Source organism: Coloeus monedula (assembly GCF_965178545.1).
Source record: "Coloeus monedula genome assembly, chromosome: 8".
NCBI lineage: Eukaryota > Metazoa > Chordata > Aves > Passeriformes > Corvidae > Coloeus > Coloeus monedula.
Window position 1 is genome coordinate 34,059,212 of NC_138788.1, and position 23,017 is coordinate 34,082,228.

A 23,017-nucleotide genomic window follows, 5' to 3' on the forward strand; every position below is an offset into this window, starting at 1 on the left:
ATCTGAAAATGCTCCAAGACATCCTACGTTTTTACTATTGGCAGCTCCTCAGCATGTTTAAGCAAAAGAGGAAAAGGCAGCAATGTCCACAAACCATTACACTTGCCCTCAAATTGTGCTTTCATCCAGCGATTGATCTGATTAACACACAGCTTTCTTCTTTATAGATTAAATCATCATAACCTAAGAACACCTTTTACTGCTTCAATTTGTCTTGAAAGGAAAAACACTGAGCTTCACTAAGCCAGTAATGAACATAGTTAATGAGCAGATACCACCAGGTGCTGACTGCTCTCACGGGCCATGTCCATCACATCCCATCACTGCTACCAGGACAGGTGGAAGTAGGTGGCACCACTGCTAGAAGTTCACAGTAACCACAGGGCAGACTCCAGCATGAGGCAGTAACAAGCAGCAGGGGAACGGGTGGGAATTCCTGATTGCTTTTAGAGTTCTCATTAGTGAAGAAAATATCCTGCTGACCCACACTGCACTCCGCTGCAAAGACATTACATCTCATCAGCCAGATCTCCTGCATGTGGAATTGAAATTAGGAAGCCCAGGGGACCACTTCACTTCAGGACTCCTCAGTTTTTATTTGGGCTTCTCTATACAAAGAAATACAAAAGTAGTCAACTGCAAGCCTGCCTGACAAGCACCTCAAGCAGGCAATAGAGCGCCTGAAGTGACCACATCAAACCCCTCCAAGGTCTTCAGTACTATTGTATTTGACCTTTAATTAAAAAACACTTCTAGGCAACATCCAATTTTTGCTGCTCCCCTGAGTGGATTTCCACTCTACAGGATTTGATGAATTTGAACCTTGTTTCATCCTTTCTGAAACTCTTCAAGGCATGAAAGGAACAGCATGTGGATTACATTTAGATACTTTTTGTTCTTGGTGCCAATTTACCATTGCTTGGCCCAGAAGAAATTGTTTAAAGGGCGATAAGGAAAAAAAAATTGTAAAGCTTCCAGTTGCCTGACCAGGCAGAGCAGCAGCATCTTCAGGGCTACCCAGGAGTCTACAGATAAATTAGTTGGTGGACTTGATTGCAGCCACCACAACAGCAGCTGCTGTGCCAGCATCAGGTCAGGATTACAGAAATCCCTCAAATTAGGGCTACCTCTCAAAACCACAACGAGGATGAGGCAGTAAGGGCCAGTAGTGTCTTTTCCACTGCTGCCAGAATGATGATCAGCACCTAAGTTTGTAAAAGCTAGTCCATGGAGATGACTCACCAGAACCAAGCTAAGGCCCATCTTTAGGGTAACAAAGGGGAAAACTCAAGTTGCTAACAAAGCCATTTTGTGGAGAAAGGGGACTGTTTTGCAGTGGAACCAATCCCGCACCTTCCCCACAAGCACTAATCCTTTCAACAAAAGCTGGAAGTAATAAAAAGCTATTCAGGATGCAGTCTGGAACAAATCTACCACAGTGTTTTTTAAGACAGTTAAAATATCTGTCAAGCTAAAGGGACGCCAAACCCAGAGTGAAATCTGCTCTCCATGCCTCTTGCTGAAAAATACACACAGGGCCAGTGGTCAAATGCACACGGGTACACACCAGTGCCCTCCTCTCCCAAGGACGAGCTGCTCCTCACAGCTACAGAGTCACCTACAGCCTCCACTGACTTCAAGAGCAATTGTATTTTCTGGGCAGCCTTAAAAATTACACTAGATTTCCTCAACAGCCTCTCCACCTGCATCTGAAAACCTTGGCCTCTGAAATATGTATCTGTAACAGAGGCAAAGAAAATAAAACAGATTAAAAGAATACTTAGCAGCATAAATAAAACACTTCTAAAAGGTTTGTTTTAGTTTTAAGTATGCAGGAATGAGAATGCCATGGTTCAGCTTCCTGTTGAAGGCACTACAGCCATTTCCTGCCTCATCTCATCATAATTAACATGCCAAGACAGCTGGACTTTATCAGAATTGTTTCATCAAAAAGCAACAACCTTTGAAGACCATGGCCTTTTGTTTCCATCAGTAAAGGCATAACCAGGCCAATTTCCATTGCTTATGCTTAATGATCACAGCTGTAATTTGTATGTAAATTATCAGTTAAATCGTTTGAGATCTGCAAAGCTCAAACCATGATTCAGGAAACACTTAAAAGGCTTCTGTAAAAGAGCAGCAGCCAGGGGCTCTTGTGAAGTCGTGGACTACCCCAGGCTCTACATCTCATAGGCAGGAGAAGGTAAAAGACATTGGCCACTGTGTACCACTGCCTGACCCCCAGCACACCCAAGGAAGACACAGCTCCTGGTTAACTCTTCCATCTGCCTTGTAACACAGGATGTGATAGAAAATTTCGAAGAGGAAAAGAAGGCTTACAAGGCACTAGCCACACCACACCAAGTCCCACCCCTCACTTTCATACAGCTCTGATCTTGCCAAATCACAGCCCTCTTTCAGCAGCCTTGTATTAATCCAAGGTGGTCACTGTGATGCAACTTTTCACTGAACACAGAACACTTGGAGGGACGCGGTGCCACGAGCCTTTGGTCGTTGTCCTGCTTCCAGCTCAGGCCACGGGAGGCTGCGCTGCTCCCTCAGCACACAGTGGCCACCTTTTAAAGAGCAATCCAACAAGGAATTGCTTGTGGAACACTCTGCTCAGGCCCAGATCTGTCTTCTTGCAGTCTCCTCCCTTCCATCTCCATGGCTGCACTTTCCCCGCCATCCGCGATGTTTAAACGTTTGCGCTCAAGAGGCATCTTTCACTTGGAACAGGGAGTGTGCCTGGCCCCTGCTGCAGCACACACCCCTGTCCCAGCAGATGGACACTGTCAAGGGCCTTTCACCAGCTCCCCAATCAAGATTGATTAACAGCAGCTCAAAATGATAGCTCGTTTTACAAGAACGTCATTAGCGCAACCACTGAGTACTGCTCCCTGTCGCTGGAAGGGCAGGAATCCTTGTGAGGCCATTACAGAGCACAGCTGCCTTGAGAGCAGGTCCTTTACGTATTCCAAAAGCCATTTATGCTCACGATGGATCACCAAAGCCACCACTGCAGATCAGAAGCACAATTGTTACTGAAAATATTGTAAGCCCTTTTCTGACCAACACCAACAAAGCTTTAAGAAATAGCAAACATCAGAAGTGTTTCCTAAAGGGAATTTCTAAACATGGTTCCATCTCAGGGCAGCACGAACATTGCCTGGATTGGTGGGTTTTGCCTAGACAACCTCTTTTAAAAGCAGTATCCCTTTTCCAAACTCTCCAATTATCTTCGCCACCACATTCCTCTGTCAGGGCAGCCTCCAGCTGCCTGATCTCAGCCCCTTCCAGAGGCACCTGTGCATCAGCCTGGGTTAATCACACTAACAGATGGCAGGGGCCAAACAGGCAGCTAGGAACTTATATCATTTTAAATAGCATCTAATGTTTCACAGCCTCAGACCAGGGGCAGCCGCACACAAAAGGCACTAACCAGGGGAGCCGAAATCAGGCTCGTACTTTATCACCTGAACAAGTGTTCCAAGCTGCAGTGCAGCTGCCAGTTACTGATCAGGCTGAGCAGCACACACACTCCCTGCCCACTGTGGGTGCCACTCACTGGCATCTCCCCTGAAGGATTTCTCTGCTCTCTGTGTTATTGACTTTACCAGGCACCAGCGATAGCAAACCACCAGGCACCGAGGGGGTTTTGCAATGCTGCACAGCGGCATAAGGAACCAATATGAATTTTACACACCTCTTTTTTTTTTTACTCTTAGAGAGTGCTCTATTTAGAGCTTATTAATAGCTTTCCAAATTCTCTAAAGGGGACGAAGTTTAACATTCAGATAGGTTTAAGGCTCTTTAGCCCATTTTCATCATGTATAAGTAACACAAAATGTGGGTTTAGTGCTGAATTGCCTTCTTTGCAACAAACCTTAAGGTCCTTTGCAGACAAAAGAACCTCATTGTCTCCAAATTCATTCTCCCTGGGTAGTTTTCTGCTGAGATTAAGGATTGAAGGATTTTCCTCCTTACAACTTTAAAAAAAAATTAAGTTTCCGTACCACCTTTTAACAAAATGAGCTGGATCTTTGTTTCTTCTGTTAAATTTCTGCTCAGGTTCAGGAAAAGTTAGTTCATCTGTGAGAGTCTAAACCAGACAAAGACCAAACTTCGATTCAGGAAGAAAGGAAACGCAGGAAGAAGGGAGGAAAGAAAGTACAGACCAGAAAAGCATGTTCAAAAGAATATTAGTTTATTTTTATTTTTCTTTTCCAAGTTACGAGCTACGTGAAACAGAAAACGGAGGAGGACAAAGATATCACTATTTGACAGTACATGCAGTTAACAATCAGGAAGCTCTGAAGACAGGAGTGCAAAAGATGGGACATAATTTTCCACGTGGATCTTGCTAGTGACTTCTGGCAGCTTGCTGTTACTTACTCATCTGATTGCTGTCATTCACAAAGTCCTCGGACCCATCATTGTCGTCTTCATCATCCCCAGAGGAAAGAGCATCTGCACATTAAAAACAACCAAGTCTTTAAACCAGCCTGGTTTTTCTTTTACAAATAAATTGATAAGCTACATCTTAGACTGTATATCAAGAAGAACAAGTGTTTATGTTAGTTGTGCAGAAGCTAGAGAAAAAGAAAATCCAGCCACAAAATGTGGTATTTCTGCATAAAATTGTAACAACACTAGCTAATAGTCCTGAAGTGCTACAAAGTTTCCCAAGGGAGTTTGCTAATTGCAAAAAAAATCTCTTTCCACTTAAAATTTTAATTTCTGTTAAAGAAATTCAGTTGAACAGAACTGAGCATCTCCAGAACAATTTATCTCTAAACTTGAAGGATGTAGAACACCTTTTTTCCTCTTCTGATGCAGGGGGCAAAAACTGTATTCATTCTACTGTCTTTATCATCATCACAGCAACTCTGTCTAATTTAATCCTGTCAGAGTGGCATAAAACAGAGAGCTCTTCAGCAGCTGTTAATCACTACAGAGCCCGTAGATACAAACTGAGTCCATTTCAGGGTCAGGACAAGGAGAAAAAACCCCAAAACAGCTAGAGAACTCAGCTTAACTCACTGTGCCCAAGTGGACTGTTTCATGTTATGTCATAATGTGTCTTAGCATCACATTTTACAGCTTCTACATGCAAAAACCTGTGTTTGACTCACTCACCTGTAACATTTACAATGAAGTACAGAGTATCACTGTCTAGGGTCCTAACAGCAGTGCAAGCATAGAGGCCCGAATCTCTGGCTGTGGCATCCTTAATTTGTAAGTACTCCCCAATAATCACTGTCCTATTGTCAGGCCCCAAAGGGAGCCCATCCTTAGTCCAACTGATCATGACGGCGTCTCTCAATTGACAGCGCAACTCAAGCGGCTCTCCTGGAAGTGCTGAGTAAACATCTGGCTGAGAGATTTGGTATTTGGTTGGCGGCTCTGCGAAGGTGGAAGGAAAGGAGGAAAAAATAGAAGAAAGAGAAGGGAAAGGAGAGAATTTCCAACACAAGTCAGTGAAGGCCCTTTTCATCCACGGAAATCAAGTTACGTTAAACAAAAAAGTTTCATCCAGATCAGCCCAGCATTCTGTGTTGCAAAACTGAACAGCATGCGAGTTATTTTCAAGAAGTTAACCACAAGTAAAGCTCAGGCACTTCTGATCAGTGTCTTGGCATGTCCCTTGTCCCCAGTGCCACACTAACACACCACCCTTCTCATCAATCACAGAGAGCTGGGGACAATGACTGGGGGCTTCAAAGGACTTGTAGGAGCAAGAGGAGTTCAAAAGGCAAATTCTAGTTCCTATCTTAGCTTTGGGTCCACAATTCAAATGAGCAATTATCTTTCCTCACCTGATTTTATTATAAGTGGCTCTTTTGTTTTTAAAGCCTGAGAAGTGCTGTTTTGAAAGAAAAGGATACCCAAAAAACCTTTCACTCACCAAGCTAATAAACATGAATTCCTATACACAGCATATACGATGTCTTTAATTTTCCTCCTTGTGCCCATCACAAAGTCTCTACACTTGCCCTCCTACACTGCCAACACTACTCTCCATGACAGTAACTTTTTCCTTTAAATTCTTTTTTTTGCTTCATTACTTATTTCACAACCTCTCCCAAGTGGAATACAGCAGAAACCCATGAGCACAAGCAAAGCTTTCAAAGTCAAAGTACGCACAGAAGTTCAGAACGAAATGGCTCATCCGTCAGCTCCCTTTTGTAACCCAATAACAAGAAGAATGTCAAACCACAGTCATTTTCCAAAAAACTACATCTGCCTATAGTTACTAGAGCTTCATCCCCACCCCTTACAAGGCCAGCTCTCAGCAAGGGGAAAGGAACTGCAGCCCCGGGCAGTCCAGACTGTCTCCACAGTGCAGTGGGAAGGCTCAGCACACCTACGATGGACTCAGGCTGTCCCAGATACAGGCACTGCTTCTGGAACTGCTTCCTCCCTACCACCCCAGAATCCCTCTCCTAAGGGCCTCACCAAGGGCGGCAGGAATGGTAAATAAAGGGAAGAAGCACCGAGGCATCTTCTGTTTGCTCAAGGGGAGGGTCAGAGCACACAGACAGCTGCTCACCGTGCACCCTGGACACGTCCTGCCCTGCACAGGCACCAACTGTGCACCCAGAAATAAAACACCTCTCTGCCTGCTTGGGACTCTGAGGGACTACCAAGAGGTGGCTCTTTGATGTCCACGCTTCCTTCTGAGAACACCAAAACCCTGAAACTGGCATTTCCTTATCCTTGGGGCACAACACTGTCATTTCTTCTACCACAGGTTCAACAGGAAAGGCTGAAACAAGCACCACATCTGAGCGGGCTGTAGATGGGAGTCTGGAAAAGCTGAAGTTCTGTCAGTAGTTGAGTTTTGTGTAGCCCTGCAAGGAGCAGGGAGTTGGACTTGATGGTCCCCATGGGTCCCTTCCAACTGGAAATATGATTCTGTGACCACCAGAAGGGGCCAGCACAGTGGGGGACTCATGCATTTTAGATACCAGGTTCTACTGATGGGCTTGGAGACAGCATGCCCAGTTTCTCTCCCACTCATCCTGGAATCCTGTTGTTCCAGGCATGTGCCCTCCCAAAGCTTCTCTTGCCTTTTTCCTTAGGGCAAACATGTTTTCTCAAAGAACAGGTTTGACACATGCATCACACCAAGGTGGCACATAAAACCCATTCCAACACGGCCAGTTATGGAGACTGTAAAGCTTCTTGAATTTCGATTTTAAAACAAGGTCTCTAAACTTTCTAGCGTGCAGAGTTCCATCTCAGAGTCTAGGACAGGCTCCAATGCAGCTTTATACCCCTTATAAATGAATTCAGTCTTGCCAATACAGTCACGAACCCACAGATCTGCAGCGCAGGTGTTTCACTGAGTGCTACATCATGCTCTTAGAAATCGAATTTCCAGAAGGAGCATGAGCTCCTTTCTACATGTATTTTGTCACAGTAATGAGTGCATTTGAGTCTGCTTGAGAATTTTTTTTAATTAGATTTCACTGCGAAATAAAAAAGGTACCTGAAGCCAGTTACCTAATTTACTTTGAAGTTGGTAAGACTTCTTTGTAACGCTCTACCTGCAAAGAAAATTTCTTTTACAGAGTTTACACTGTGCCAAAAACGTACTGGAGTCTAAAAATGTCTTTGTTTAAACTTTTTAAAAGCCACCTTAGGTGATGATACCTCAACCCTCCTTTAAGTGCATTAGAGCCTTTTGCTGAACAGTGCCAGGAAACTCACAGGATGAGCCCACACACAATTAAAAGGAAATTAAAATGAAAATAATTTTTTAACATCAAATCCCTGATTTCATCTCTTTTAAACTACTAACCCCAAGTTTGCACTGAGTTTTCAACACAAATCCGAATCCAAACTCTAGAAGAGTAATTTATTTCAAAATTACAATTAAAAAAAATTCCTCTTACAAAGAAAATTAGTGGAACACTCAAGAAAAACAAGTTTCAAAGAGGTATTAGCATTTGGTATGCATTATCCTCCTCCATTTCTTTCTCTCTAGAGTATCAGGGAAGATGCAGCAAAGTGTTGTCATGATATAATGAAGTCATGTTTGGAAATTGTGAGTTATTTCAGGTAAGCTTTTGTGATGCCAAACTACATTGTAGCAGCACTTAAGACTGTCACTTTTTATAATGTTTGCCTATAAACTTTTTTCCAGTGTGGGTTTGAAATGGTGCCCAAAAGCAAACAGAGAACAGGTGGGATTCTGAGGCATGAATCCGCCCAACAGCTTCACTGCAAAAATCAACCAGTTCAAACTGTTCAGAAGTTCCCAGCAGCACTTAAACAACCTATGCTGCAAAGTTAACTCTCCCTGGGACACTGCACATGGGTTTTTGCACTGCTCTGAAGTTTAGGGATGAATTTTGAACTCACGTCCATGCTGTACCATCAAACCAATGGCTCCCCTGTGGATAACCCACTATCACATCCATGCCCCTACAGCCCTCTTTGAAGCTCTGCCTTGGCACTGGATCCTCAGCCATCACCAGATGCCTATGAACCAGCCCATTGCTGGATTTGTCACATTAGATATAAATAAATTTTTACAATCAGGGTGGCACTGGCACAGGTTGCCCAGAGAGGCAGTGGATGCCCCAGCCCTGGAAACATTTAAGGCCAGGCTGGACAGGGCTCTGAGCAGTCTGGTCTGGTTGAAGATGTCCCAGCTCATTGCAGGGAGGTTAGACAAGATGGCCTTTAAAGGTCGCTTCCAACCCAAATCATTCCTTGATTCTAAGGCAGCACAAGGTTCCTTTTTAAGCAAATCCTGCAAATCCAGTAACTGTGGCATTGGTCCCTCCTGCAAAGGTGCACTACCTGATGTGAATCACACCTGTCAGTCACCTCTTAAAACACCAAACAAGCAACAAAGGCACATGCAGAATGACTCTGGGTGTTCTTAAACACTGCAGGACAGGGGACACTGTTTCTGCTTTTTCTGCTCTTAGCTACATCCTTATTTGCAATAGTGGTGCACACAATGTATTTAAACTTCATAGGTGGAGCTGTTGAACAATACTGCCATGGAAAACCAAGCTGCACTTAAATAAACAGCTGTGAACTTTTTCTCTGCCTGCTCACACAGCCTCACAGCATGGTTTATGCCATCCAGCCAGCAAGTGGAGTAAAGACTATTTGTATAAAAGCCATGACCACAATAGAGGACTGGGGACACTCTGACTGCTCTAGTTCAGATTATTAAGATATGCAATTGTATTCCAAATCATGTTTCTGTTCCAGATTGGGTCACTGAGAGATTGATACTTCCTTATGTTTTAAATTATTATCATTATTATTATTATTATTATTTGTCTCTATTTAATAAAATGTTAACAAAGAGCTGCTTATCTTCAGTCTCAAGTCATTTAGTTACTTAGTTACAGAGCCAAATAATGAAACGATCAGCTAATAGCTAACCCCAGCAAAGATTCTCACACAGCTCTCCAGAACACAAAAGCCTCAGACCCCATCAAGCCACTTTCACTTCAAAAGGCTTTAGTAAATAACTAAACACTCACCACAGTGTGCCCAGAAGGGTCAACAGACCTGACCTGTCAAGAATCCAAGAGGTTCATTGCAAGATTGAATGTCCCCACAGGGAACACCAGGCTGCCAACCACCACCACTCCTGCTTCTCCTGCCCCCCATCATGGTTTTCCTGTCACTGAGAGAAGTCCAGCAAGACCACACCGAATGAACAACATGGAATGGGGATGTCAAATAGGTCTCATGACTTTGCAAGTCAAGTCCAGGCTTTAGGCTTTCTCCAGGAGGCAGCCCAAGTGTCACCAGTCAGGTGCAGCTCTCCCTCCCTCCCACCTCCCAGGAACACGATGATGGGATTCTCCCTTAATTTAAGCCAGAAGACCAATATTAAGAGTATCTCCATGTCCTCTTCTGACAATGGATGATAAATTCAGCCTGTAAAAGACAACAGCCACCAGTTTAAGAATGCAGAGTCATTCCTGGCCATGGTGACCATCTCCTGTTAGCCAACGGCAAACCAAAGCCACAAAGGCTAAGCACATCTCCTCAGACAAAGGGGCACAAAACAGTGCTTGCAATTCATCCATCAGCTGCTCCAAAGCCACTGGATTTCTGCTGTCCCATTTGTACTGTTTCTGCCAGCCAGCTGCCGGCTCTGCCCAGCTCTGCCTCCACCAGGCACCATCAGGAAGTCTCTGTTTCGATAAAACACTTTCCAAATTGCTACAGTTCCTCCCATAATTTTAAAACATTGAAGTTTTTTTTTTAAAAAAAAAAACCTTGTCCCTGAACAAGACTCCAAAGAGCATGAATCATTTCCCTGCACCTCTAATGTATAAAGACATTAGATGCTCAAATAAGATGAAAAAGACATAGGCCTTGTAGAAAAGCTTTAAACACAAAACTTGAAAGAGCTATCCATGATAGTTACAATCATTAATATGTGGCAGATTCTAAGTCTTTACTTGTTCTTTTAACACACACTCCTGGGCTGCTCTATTTGATAGCAGTGACTTTCACAAAACAAAGTGCCAGATTCTCCAAAATAAATTTTTCCTGGCACGTTTGTTAATCTTGTTATCCTTATAGAATAAGGACATAACCATCTGACGGGTGAAGACATGAAAACAGACAAAAAAAAAAATTACGTAAGGAACAGGAATAATCTTCTTGCCCTGGAAATGAACACTTGCAAAACAATGTTGCCACATCATACATGGCTGGTGCTCCAGCAAGGATAAAGCTTCCAGCCACACTGACCTGCTGGAGCTTGGACCTTCACACCATGTCAACTCCTATTGAGTGCTACATATACTAAAACCATTTAAAAAAAAGTGAATCTCCTCCAGTTGCAGTAACTTGCCAATGTCATCATGGGTAAGGGAAAATATTACACTGCACTATATCTTGTTTTCCTAAGCTTTGAAGGCTTCAAAAAATAAAAAATTCTGGTGAGCAACAAAGCATTTTGCCACTTGCTGGACTCCTCAGACAAGAAAAAAACCTCTGCACAGGCACCCAGAAATTATCCCCATGTGATTATATCCCATCTGCCTTGGGTCATACTCCTAGGCAGCAGGTAACTGTCCCCAAGCAGCACTTGGCCCTGGCTACAGCCACCCAGGCCCCATCACACTCAGCAGGACAGAGCAGCAGGAGCAAACCTCATGAGGATGGTCCCCTGCTACGTTGGTTGACACAGGGTGAGGGACATGAAGAGTTTTATCAGGGCTTTGATAGCTGCCAAGCAGTTGGGTGGATGTGTCTCACTCACTCCATGGTTAAAGAAAGACTCATTCCCAAAGACAAAGAAATTGTACTTGTCTAGGCTTCATGCAGAGATTAAAAATTCCTACAACTTGTAGCCTGCTTGCTCCTACCTGTCTTTATAGACATGATTGTTGAGTTACGGCTGCACAACCACGCAACCTGCGTCAAAAACACCAAGTATCACATGCTCGTGGGCTTGGCTGTGTGCTTTATGCTGCTGGAAGCCAGGCCAGGGAAGACTCGGAGCATGCCAAGTTCAAAGCAAACAGCAGAGAGACCAGCGAGGCCACCTCCTGCTGCTGGGAACTGCCCTGCCACTTCTTCCTGTTTGCCCCCGTTCCTCACGGTCTGCTCCTCACAGGATGAAGAGTTCTTTACACAGCAGCACCACAGGATTGATCTCCAGATAGTGCAAGAAACAGGAAAGCACCAGGATGGCTTCTGCACAAAGACTTGGAGACCATGGAGGGAAAGAGCACCCCCCCCAACCTTGAGAAGCCACACCAAACCCCCTAAAATTATCATGCTGCCTTTTGTAATTTCATCAGTTTGATAAACTACAGGCCATCTTCAGGATGTGAATGTTTGGTTCCAGGCACCAAGTCTTGACCATTTCTGTTCAAGTCATAAATGCCACTATCTGCCTAAAGTAAGAGAGTGGAAGTCTCTGTGTTAAGTGAACCGAGGAGTACAACAAACCTAACACACATGTAACACAATCTCAAAAATAATTAACTGCTCTTCAAACTCATTACAGAAGAGCCTTCTCATGTAATCTATTATACAATACAAAGGGGAAATGAATCACTTTTTGCCAGAACCTCAAATGAAAAGCTGAAAAAAAAAATTAATCTCTCTCTAAAAAAGCAGAATTTGAAGCTAGGAACATTTTCTTATTGTTTCTTCTTTCAGCAACAGCAGAACTTCAAATCTCCCTGACCGAATTCCGCACGTAACCAAGTGGCAGAGCAATTAAACCAGGACCTGTTGTTCAGCCCAGCCTTAAAGTCTGCCTGGGAAAGGCTCCATAATAAGATATACGGCCTTGGGAAAGTGTACGAGCACGTATATTTGGTTGCAAAAGGTTTTTCTTGGGTTTGATATTTTCTTCCATCTATTCCAATATGTAGCTCTTTTTTCAGGTTCTTTATTTGCATTTCAACAGCAACATAAAACCTGGACAGAACATAGCATAGATCCAAACATAAAAACAGAACCTTTGTCTTCCAGGTTCGCCAAAGGCCATGCTCAAGACTACTACTGCTCAACGTGCAAAAGAAATAAATTACAACTGGGAGGTTAAAAATTGCACAGTTCAAAGTTGCAGTGTTAGTTCTGGATGCAGAGAACATCTATTCAGATTCCCTACAAGCAAGTCAGCAGTTGTTTCTTTTGTACACAGTCCCATTTTTACTCGACTATACAAATCCTCTTAATTTTAGCAGCTCATCTGGAAGTCTCATCTTGCCTGTTCCCCTGAAATTCATCTCCCCCCACTTCCTAAAGTGGGATTTGAAAAAAAGTCACTGGAAACAATATCCCCAAAACATCCTCTCAGCACTTTTGAGAGTCCCATCCACAACACACATAAACCACGGGATATTCTCCAAGCACTTCAAAGCCTCAAGGCATACCAGGCTCCCTTTCAACCGAGAGCAATATTTAGGCAAGAGGCACCATAGCTTGTTTAATTCCAGCTCCACACAGAGGACAGTCTCCAGTGGGGACAAAGAACACAGCACAAGCCCTGAAGTGAAAAGCCAGGCTGGCTACCTGCCCTTCCAGGTGGCACACAACCACTCACACAATGCTTCACTTGACCTTCCAGACACCTCCGTCACTCCTGACAGTAGCTGTGGCTCCTGGGCACTTTGCCATACTAATGCAACAGGGTTCAAATGCTTCTGAATTGCTAGCAGAGCTATTACTGAGCTGTGGTTCACTGCAGGTTTATTAGAGTCTCCATGTTAATCCTGCACATCTGAAATACCTGTGCTACCCTGCTGAGTAAACAACATCAGGGAAATCTGGGTGCTTCCATACTGTAGTATCTAAACAGCACTATATTTCATGATTAAACAATGTTTAACAGAACCAAGCTCAAGAACTACTCAAAATTTGAACTGGGGGGCTAAAATTATTTTCAAGAACTGTCGGGCGTTGTTCAGAAGTAGAAATCATATTACTTTCCTTGAAACAAATTAAATATTGCAACACTGAGACACTGAGCAAGGCGCTTTCCAAACTTGCAAAGCCAGTCTCCCAAGAGCAGGCTCTCCTCCTGCCAGCAGCTCACCTCTCCACACAGCCCATCCTGAAGCAAGCGTAGCGTGAACCTTACCGAGTTCCTCTACCCCACAGCTTTTTATTACATTTAAAAACTAAGTTGTTGCGTGGTGCTCTGATCAATTTCTGTCCATCCAACCACAACTGAACCTCCTACAGCCTCATCCTGGTTGGTGCAGCCCACTAAGGCATCCCCAGTCACAGCATCCCACTCCAACCCCACTCAGAAACAGCCACAACTCCCCTGGGAGAAAGCCTGAGGTGTCACAAAACTCTTTTCCTACCTTTTCCTTCCATGTCACAAAACTATTCGAAATAGAAAAGAGGAAAAAAATTAAAAAAACCAACCAAAATAAGATTTTCTCCTCCCCAACCATCCTCTCATGCTCATTTTTCTCCCTTCCTGTCCTTCAACACATTTCCCTTTCCAGTAAGCCCTCACAAACACAAGCCATTTCCTTGGTACAAAGGAATTTTCCCCTCTTCCCAGTTCTTGTGGCTTTGCTTGACACAGTGAATGTCCCAAACTGACGTTCTTTTGTGGGGGAGGAAAAGCAATAATTACACACAACCCGCAACGTGTGAGGAGGGGAATGAAAGTAGGTCAGGTCTCAGCTCCTCAGCTTCACTGGGGTTCACCAAATGCTTTCACTTACAGTCACTTTAAAAATACAATTAAAATAATAATAGCACAGCAAGTGAACAAAGCAGCACCGCAGAATTCAGCATTCTGTCCCTTTCTTTGAAAGGGATAATGGCATTTGTGTGGTGACAAGAGGCAGGAAAACCTGAACCAGCAGAAAATGAAGCCCACAAGACACAACCCTGTACCAGGTGCTCTGATACTCAGAAGTCCAGGAAAAACAAACCCATAAAAATAGGGTTCTTTGGAAAAAAACCAAACCAAACAAAACAAAGAAACCACCAGTGATAATTAAGAGATGGGAAAGGACAACCTGGAGACATACATAATCGGTTTATGAGTTATGAACTGGTTTTAAAAGTTTAAAAAAAAAAATCCACATTAAAAAAATCCACTCCTCTTACAGAATCTCTTGTTTTGCAACTGTCCTGGTTGGGAAGCACAGTCCCCAAGGAACAAATGCCAAGGCAGTTCTGCTGATGCTTCCAGCTCCGATTGAAACCCGAAGGGCCAAACTTCCAGAACAGCCCCGGCACTCCCAGAGCACGTTTTGTAATTATAACAGGAGCTGTTGGCTGCTGCACTCCTGCAAATCTGGTCCTTATTTATGATCTGACTCTTACAAAGTTGCTCCAAAGTTGCTCAGTTGCTCCAACTTCTCTTTCAATCAGCTTAAAAGTCAGTTTAGTCCCTGGTACTTCAAGACGGCGTCTCTGATTTGGGGAGCACGCTGTGCCAAATCTCCCAAAAAAACCCCACTACAAACACGCATTGCAACGTGCTGAACCTAAATTCAAAGGTCTGAGTTCCAAATCAGTTCCCAAATTGCTGTGAGGATGATTTTACACTGGCAGGCTCCATGCCAAACCAAATATTGCCCCGTTTCCCACCGCCACCACTAACACAAATCAGTGTCCTCTGCAGAAGATGCTCCCACTTGTCCAGCTGGGATTCATTGTCCCTTTTTCAGCCTGAATTTTGCACTTCTTTAACTACACTGAAATAAATTCTCTCCTGTAGTCAAACCAGGTGTGCTATCACACACAGACAAGACATAACTCGCCAAAGTGGGTGATGCTTCTTTTAAAAACACAGATTTAAACTGCTCAGGAGCAGTGCTTCACTGTAAAGCTTCAATCTTGAAGAGTTTCAAAATGTTTAACACTTAAAAATCTGATGCTTCCAGTAAGGAATTTTTCTCTATACATGATAGAAAAAGACATGGTTAAGTATTTTTCTTACATTCCCATCTGATCCTATTCATATTAAGGAAACACTAATCCTTGAGTGCTTTTGGTTAAAGACATTTAAAGATCAATTCTACTGAAGCTGGGAAGCTGGATATAGGAATAAGCTCATTAAGAGCTATGCTATGGTTATTATTAAAACACCACAATAGTCCATCGTCTCATGCGTACACAACCTTGCATAACTGGAGACGTCAGCATTTTCATTGTAAATTCTGCTTTCAGAGGTTTCTAACTTGCCTGTAAAAAAGCTGCTATGGCCTGAAATTTGTTGCTATTTCTCTGCCAAGGGAGAACTATTTTAACATTAGGAAACTATGCATTCATTGGAGTTGGCCGCTGGTTTGGGGTTTTATCTATACAAGTGGTTTTAAGATAAAAAAATCCTCACAACTCAGCATCTCTGAAAACCTTCTGGCTCAAAAAAAAACCCAAAAAAACAACCCCACGCTAAAGGAATCAAATTCCTAAAAGTTAATGATTATTATAATAATTATTATACCCCTTCAAAAAACTGCAACTGTATGGCAGATAAGCCTAAAACATGCAATTATTTCTGCTACTTTGCAAAATTGTAGCCACACTGAGAGACTACCAACTCCCAGTGTCTCATCAACACAGACACTGTAAATAACAACCCTACCCACGTCCAATTAGTTTGAAGCTCAAGACCATGCCCCTGCTAAAGGGCTGCACATTTTAAACACAGAATGGACACACTAAGACTGATTTAATCTGGCTGTTCATACAATTCCCCAGAATCTCAGCTAGCAAATCCTGTACTGGGCCAAATAACTTACTGAACCAGATCCCTGAAAGGGCATCCAGCCCTCACCCGAAGCTGTGGGGATGTCACATTCCTCCATAATGGGCTTTAATAATTGCCCTGCCTTGAAATAAAATTAAAAGGAAAATAAATTAAAAAGATAAAGCCGGCTCTGATTTAACTAATCAGTTTGAATTATTAATTTAACTTGCAGATATCAAAGCCGCTGTTGTTGTTTAAAAAAGAAAAAGCCAAAACAAAACAGTAACAAGGGAACCCAGGGTGAACGATTTGCTTTATTTTTTCCTACCAAACTGGAAGCAGAGTCCTGATGCTTCTACATCACCTCTGTCCCAGGAAAATGATGGATGTGCAGGATTCCATCAGCCCTGTGACCTCTTGGCAGGGTGGCACTGGCAGGAGAGGACCCATGGGGACACCCTGGGATGGGGAACAGGACAGGCAACATCCCACCACCAAAGCATCCCTCCTCCACACACTGCAGCACCTCACAAAATCCCACAGCCTGACCCAGGCAGGTCACAGCAGCTAAAGAAGGATCTCCAAGTGGACAGTGCTGACCACTGTGACCACAGGTGACATTAGCCTTTAAGCACGGCCAACATTTTGACAAAAATGAAGGTACAGTGCTCATATGACTCACCATTTTTACAGAAAGAAGGGTACTGTGCTGAACACACTTATTTTTGAATGCTGTTTAGTGTCAGCAAATGGCTGTGACCAAGTTAAAACCCAAAGGACAACTGGTTACTCACTTCCACCACAAGCACACGTCACCCCTTAAAGGGGGTCTCTCCCCTTCCCTGGTCTCCTAGGAACCTCCCAAATGTAGGACCATTCTGAACTACTGTGTTTTTCACAGGACACAGAAATAGGCTGTCCCTTGTGGAAAGCTTTAAATTAATCCTTTGAAATTTGACCTAAATTAAAAGAACTGAAACGCATTGTCACCACACCGGGCAGCGGCTCCAAGTGGGTGCTCCAAGGACGGTGTCAAGGCATTGCATGTGGGTAAGAGACCAAATTAGCTACCCAGCAGGATGATAACACACAGCCTGGGCAAGGGGAGGTCAAGGGAGAGCTCACTATTTATCAAATATATGTCTAAACTAATTATTCAGTTCACAAAGTAACCCTTCAACCCATGTGTGCGGTCAGAGCCCTTGTGAAACGCTGGCTATCATCAAAGGCCTGGGCACACACAGGCTGAGAGAATGGTGCCTTTGTACACGCTGGGGGAGACTTTATTTCTAAACATTTAAAAGCAGAAAAAGTCTTTCTGCTCCCTAGGATGAAAAGCATATACATAAACACTTGATGTGAGATACAGTTTGAGAGCTGACAGTCCCCAGAGAAGTCCTACAGGTCCTGTTCCTGCTCACACTGCGCAACAGCCTCGGGTTTTGCCATCGCTGCTTGGGAGTAAATAAAGCGCCGAGACTCCCCACACTCAGGCCCCTCAGTGAGCACCCACAATATCAGCACCTTTATCACTCACAACGGCTCAGGATGCCATTGCAGTGTGAGCACTTTCATATGGACCAGAGTAATGTCCAGTGGTCACAGAGGGGTATTTATTTACTCAGGATTGACTGTGAATAGCCCAAAAGCACAGCACCTTGATGTATGACATCTTGCACATATCCTGCCTGTACCCATGCAGCTGATTACCCTATTAGCTAAATACTGCTCATGCAAAGCACAAACTTTAGTATTTTTTACACAAACCCAGACACTCTGAAGAAAATTATTGCAAACGTCCCTAAAGTTACATATAGCTGAGAGAAGGCATTTTCTCTGTCACAACCAAAGGAACAAATCTCAATTCCTGTTAGCATTGCATACAGCTTTTCCAATATTCTTGAGTCGCTAAGACAATAAATAATAACAACCAAAGCACCTTGTATTAAAAATAAATAAATAAAGACAATTCAGGGCATGTCCATGAAGGAAGACTCAGGAACAGATCAGCAAGTGTCACCAAAGGTCATGGCCCTGCCGACCTTCTCAGCTGGCATGAAATGTCATAGCTCTAATGACTGCAGTCAGCAGCCCCATTGAAAATTTACATTATTAGAGCACCTGACCCCCCAAATTAGCTGTGCCCAAAATGTTTTGGCATTTACTAAATTAAAAAAGAAGTCTACATTGTCTTTGAAGAGATCTTTTGAAGAGGGTTTTTTTTTTTTGTTTTGGCTTGGAGAGCTTGTGGGTGGCAGTGATAGAACCCAGAGAAGGTGATTGTGTAAAAACTTGGTTTTGTTTTGGTTTGGTTTTTTTTATCAAAGGGTTTAATGAAGTACATAAAGGAGGTTTTATTTCCCAAATCTCAGATATAAATCCCACACAATTCCCTCTATTCTGCAGCATAAAAGCTCTTATTATGCCATTAACTTAGAAGCGTTTTCTGATTTTTTTTTTTCCTTGTTTCTGGTAATGATTTGGGTTCTCACATCTAAAATTGTTTCATGTCAGTAACGTTCCTGCCCAGGAAAGAAGTTTTAAATCTTTTTTAACAATTTACTCTTTGATAAACCCCAGATTCCACCCCCTACATACTCACTGTGGAAACAACATATATTTTCAAACTGTTCTTTCCAAAATAATAAAAGCTATTCTTTCCCTGAAAAGTTGAAAAATTACCAGTCACCATGCAAAAAATATTACTCTTCTTCCCGAAAAACATTTCACCAATCTTGCAATCACGTTCTTTCTGACTTAACCCTAAAACTAGGGGACCTCACTACAAAGCTAGTCTGAAACCAGAATTATTCATGATTTTGTCATTCCCCTGAAAAGCCAGAAAGGCACCAGATGTTCAATTAACAAATCATACAGTAAGTGGCAACAAGAGTTGGGTGGTTTTTTTTTTTTAAATCTCAGGTTACCTTCAAAAGGAGAAAAAAATAAAATCTTTGCTATCAACAATTTCTATGGCTGACAGATGACAATATTGCTATTCTTTGAGAATTTTTTTCAGGAATGCTTGCTAGGGAAGAGGGCTCATCATCTTTAAATAGTTCATCCCCTGCCATCAATAAAAATGTACTTGGACTGGATTCTAAAAATGTGTTAGCTGGTGATGTCTATTTTTAGAGGCAGTGGATAGAAACAAATAAGTTTTGCATGAAGATGTATTAAATAAAAACAAAACTGCATCTGTGGACACGAGTAGCAGAATGTATAAAGGCCAAATTCTCTGCAGCAAGCTTGCCAGGTCAGAAATGCTCTGTGGACTATTATATCAGCTTGACAGCTGAGTTACTAGAACTGTGATCACTCCTCTGAAAGACAGATACAACCTTATGAAAGAAGCCTCACTTCCTCCCCCAGATGCTCACAGAGCAGGAACGACCCAGCACAACACAGTAAAATCATTCTTCAATGCAATCAGCTCACAACAATAAAAAAGCTGCCCCTCCAGAGCTGTCCAGAGAAGAAAACCACTTTGCAAGGCTTGAGGAACAGATAAAGCTAGAAGAACATACCAACAGGTGCAGGGTCAAAATAGGAGATTTTATCAAAACACCTCTTCCAGCGTGAAGGTCTACATCAGCCTTTGCTTTCACAGCAATAAACTACAGCCCTTCTATTCAGACCTCAACATTTACACCTTCAGAACTTGTGATCCAGGCACTGCTTGGCTATCAACAGCAACAGGGAAGTTTGTTCTGAGTACAAACCCCAACAAAGCTGCAACAGTGTTTTTGCAGAGTGCCCAGCAAAACTAAACATTCACAAATAAAAACTAATGAGATTTCTTTTTCTTGGGACTCCTCAGGTTCATGACCAGCAGCCACTCAGCTGCTTCGTTCCTTCAGACAGCAACACGTAACACACACGAAAGTGCCACAGACTGGTTTCCTTGAAGACCCATTCCTGAAAAACTTTCATCTGTGCACTTTGATTATACAACGTGATGACAGTCCCAAGTGAAATCACTGACACCACTGGCTTGCATAAGAATAAACAAACACATGCTTGTACAAACACAGCCCAAGCGAGAGCAGGGAAAGTCAGAGACCGTAACTCTCCTGGGCTGATCTGTTACTTGCCTTAGATTTACCAGAGCACATGGAAAGATCTTGACTTCTATTTCAGATGTTCAGGCATTTTAAATTAAGTTCTTTTAAGGAATTAAGGATTCTAGAGTGATTTACCTTCGGGTTCCACTGTGGTGTCTTCGACAACTAAATTAAATGAAGGTCGAGCCAGGGAAAGTCCAGCCATGGTGACCACCACCAGGCAGATAAGGCAACCCGAATCCCAGCGGACCATCTTTTTAGAGTAAATTCCTGGTCCATTTCCATATCTCCATGTGGACTTTAATCCCATCTGAACACCTCTAGAGAAGCATGGAGAGAAAGCCGTGCCTTCGGCCAGGGTAATGCCTCCTCCCTTGGAACGACGGCTGCTGCTGTGGGGAGGAGAGAGATTTAACACTGTCAGCAAAAACATCTCCAAACACAAACCAAAAACCTTCATAAAGCCTCGAACCGAGCTGAGGTGAGAGGGAGGGGAGGAGGAGGATGGGAAAAACAGTTTTCCAGCTACAAGAATATGTGAAAAGTGAGTGACTTTTCATCTTCTGTTAGCAGTTTCCATCATCACCTGAGGCGTAACCAAGTCCTCCTTGTTTTCACAAAATCACTTCTCAGCACATATTGAGAGCTATTTTACTGACAGAAAAAACATACAGGTTTTCAAAAATGAGAGGCACACACATGTGCAGGCACATAACCTGTAATGCCACAAAATTACCACAATTATACAAATTATATTCTTGTTATTATTTGAAGGTTTATGTGAGTTTGCCTTGTTTTTCATTCCTTCACCTAGGTAGTTCTGCAGCCAGATGAATTTGCAGGAATTCAGTAATTTTCCACAAGGAAAACAGTTGAAAATATACTCCTTAGACTTGGAAAAATCTGTAAGACTATTTCAATTCAGGACTTCCAGCTCCCCCATGGATGTACCTTCTTCTAACTCAGTTTGCTGTCCTTTGGAAGCCTGAAAATCCTGGACAGGTGAAAGGCTCTAGTCTTCACAGTGATATTGGTTTGCTACTCTGCATTACAGGCAATTAAAATCTGTATAAAGTATGGAATAAATTGCAGGAAAGCATCACTTTCCATCCAAACGTGCCAAGCTGTGTGCACAAACCTTTCTTTTCTCAGTCTCTCAATGATGCTTTATTGAGGTATATTTTTCAGAGGTAGGGAAAAAAAAAAAGTCTATTTTATTCACAATAAAGCTAATTTAAATGGATGGAGTTAAGTGCTAACCCAGGCATGGTCTGACAGAGAAAAGAAATGGCACCAAAGTAACTGGCACTCCCTTCAGAGGACCCTGTTGCCTCAACACTGAGATGCCAGGTGAGGGTCAGGAGAGCATCCTCCTCACAGGGTGGTTTAACAGCTCAAGCAGAAGATTAGACCTGATTTTCCGCTTCAGAAATAAAAGACGGGTAAAACCTCAGTAAATGGATAAAACAAGTAACTGCAGCAATTGTTCTAATCTGGTCAATGATTCATCTTAGATGTGATGAAACCCAACTGAAATTTGGAGAGCACTCATCTTGAAGGGAAAAAATAACACAAAACCTCTTTTTCCCTCCTGCCCTCAACACTTGAAAATTTAAAAAAACTTAAAAAGGCGGGGAGTGTAGAGATAAACTTCTCCAAACCCCTTGTCATTGGGATGTGGTGTGGTACCTCAGCACACAGGAACAGGGACACAGATTCTCCTTTTATAAAGCCAACCATTAAAAAGTTGATTCTGATTTTATTGCCTTTTTGCTGCCTGTTACATACAAAATTCATAGTACTAAGGACAGAAATGCTGTTGAGGGACGTTTTATTTTGGGTACTATATACAGTAACTTCTGAGGTCAGTAAAAACAGATTCTGGTTGACATAAATAAGGCACTTGATGAAAATAATTAATACACGGTATCCCCAGGTGAATCCCTGATACTTCAGGGCAAGCTTTTTCCAACTCAGTTGGTATCACTTCAAAGCCTCCTTTAGAGATTTCAGCCTGTTTCAAGCATCCCAGACCACAAGCTAGCAACTACCATTAAATCTCCAGCAAAAACACCACCAGACCACTGCACAAACATTTGTGAAGAGTTTGCCCAGCTCTTCTCTAAATAAGCACAGAGCAGGTGTAGAGCTGAAGAGAGCTCTGTCTCTGGGACCAGTTCGTGTCTGGAGCAGGACTGGAGCAAACCCCCCCTGGATGCTGCCACCCAGGTCAACTGCCCACCTTGCTGTCTGGCAGCCACAGCCCTGCAGCTCAGTTTATCCAGCTGTAAAGTGGGTAGAAACCCCTAATTAACAGCCTGAATGTAATCCTGATTTAATTTCCATAAATCGTCCTGTAAACTCTGATTAAAGTCTGTGTCGATAAATGCAAAATCCAATCATGATTTTGCAGAAAGAAAACATACCAGAATGCCAGCATGTATTTCAGACTCCAAGAGCATTAATTCCACTGGCATTCCTGCAGTTTCAGATTTTCAGACTGCACTAAACGCCACTGAAAACACGTTTGTGGTTCCTATCCTCATCCTAAATCCTGAAGCGTGCCACAAGGCTACTTGGCCATGCGTCTCCTCACCTGAAGATCTTTGTTGGCTTCTGCATCTGAACATCTGCCGGCAGAAAGAAGGGATTCTTCATCCACAGGGCAGCAGCAAACTCAAAATCGTAGCTTGCAAAGGTGCAACAACGCAAAAACCAAAGCTCTGCACCCATTCATGGAGCCAAACCACTCTTCACCACCACAACAGCAAACAGG

At 43.0% G+C, this 23,017-nt stretch overlaps 1 protein-coding gene across 1 annotated transcript in view; it reads right to left on the reverse strand.

Moving 5' to 3' along the window:
• The window catches only part of FGFR2 (fibroblast growth factor receptor 2), a gene marked incomplete at its 3' end in the record, with an annotated part of 73,801 nt that extends 53,235 nt beyond the window's left edge, over positions 1-20,566 (reverse strand). The window contains exons 1-3 of the mRNA XM_082286593.1: positions 20,377-20,566; positions 5,140-5,406; positions 4,396-4,470 (exon numbers count right to left, since the gene is read on the reverse strand). Of these exons, the coding sequence (XP_082142719.1) occupies positions 4,396-4,470; positions 5,140-5,406; positions 20,377-20,551 (517 nt within the window). The 5' untranslated portion in view covers positions 20,552-20,566. The remainder of the gene's footprint in view (positions 1-4,395; positions 4,471-5,139; positions 5,407-20,376) is intronic.
• Positions 20,567-23,017: the final 2,451 nt, after the last annotated feature.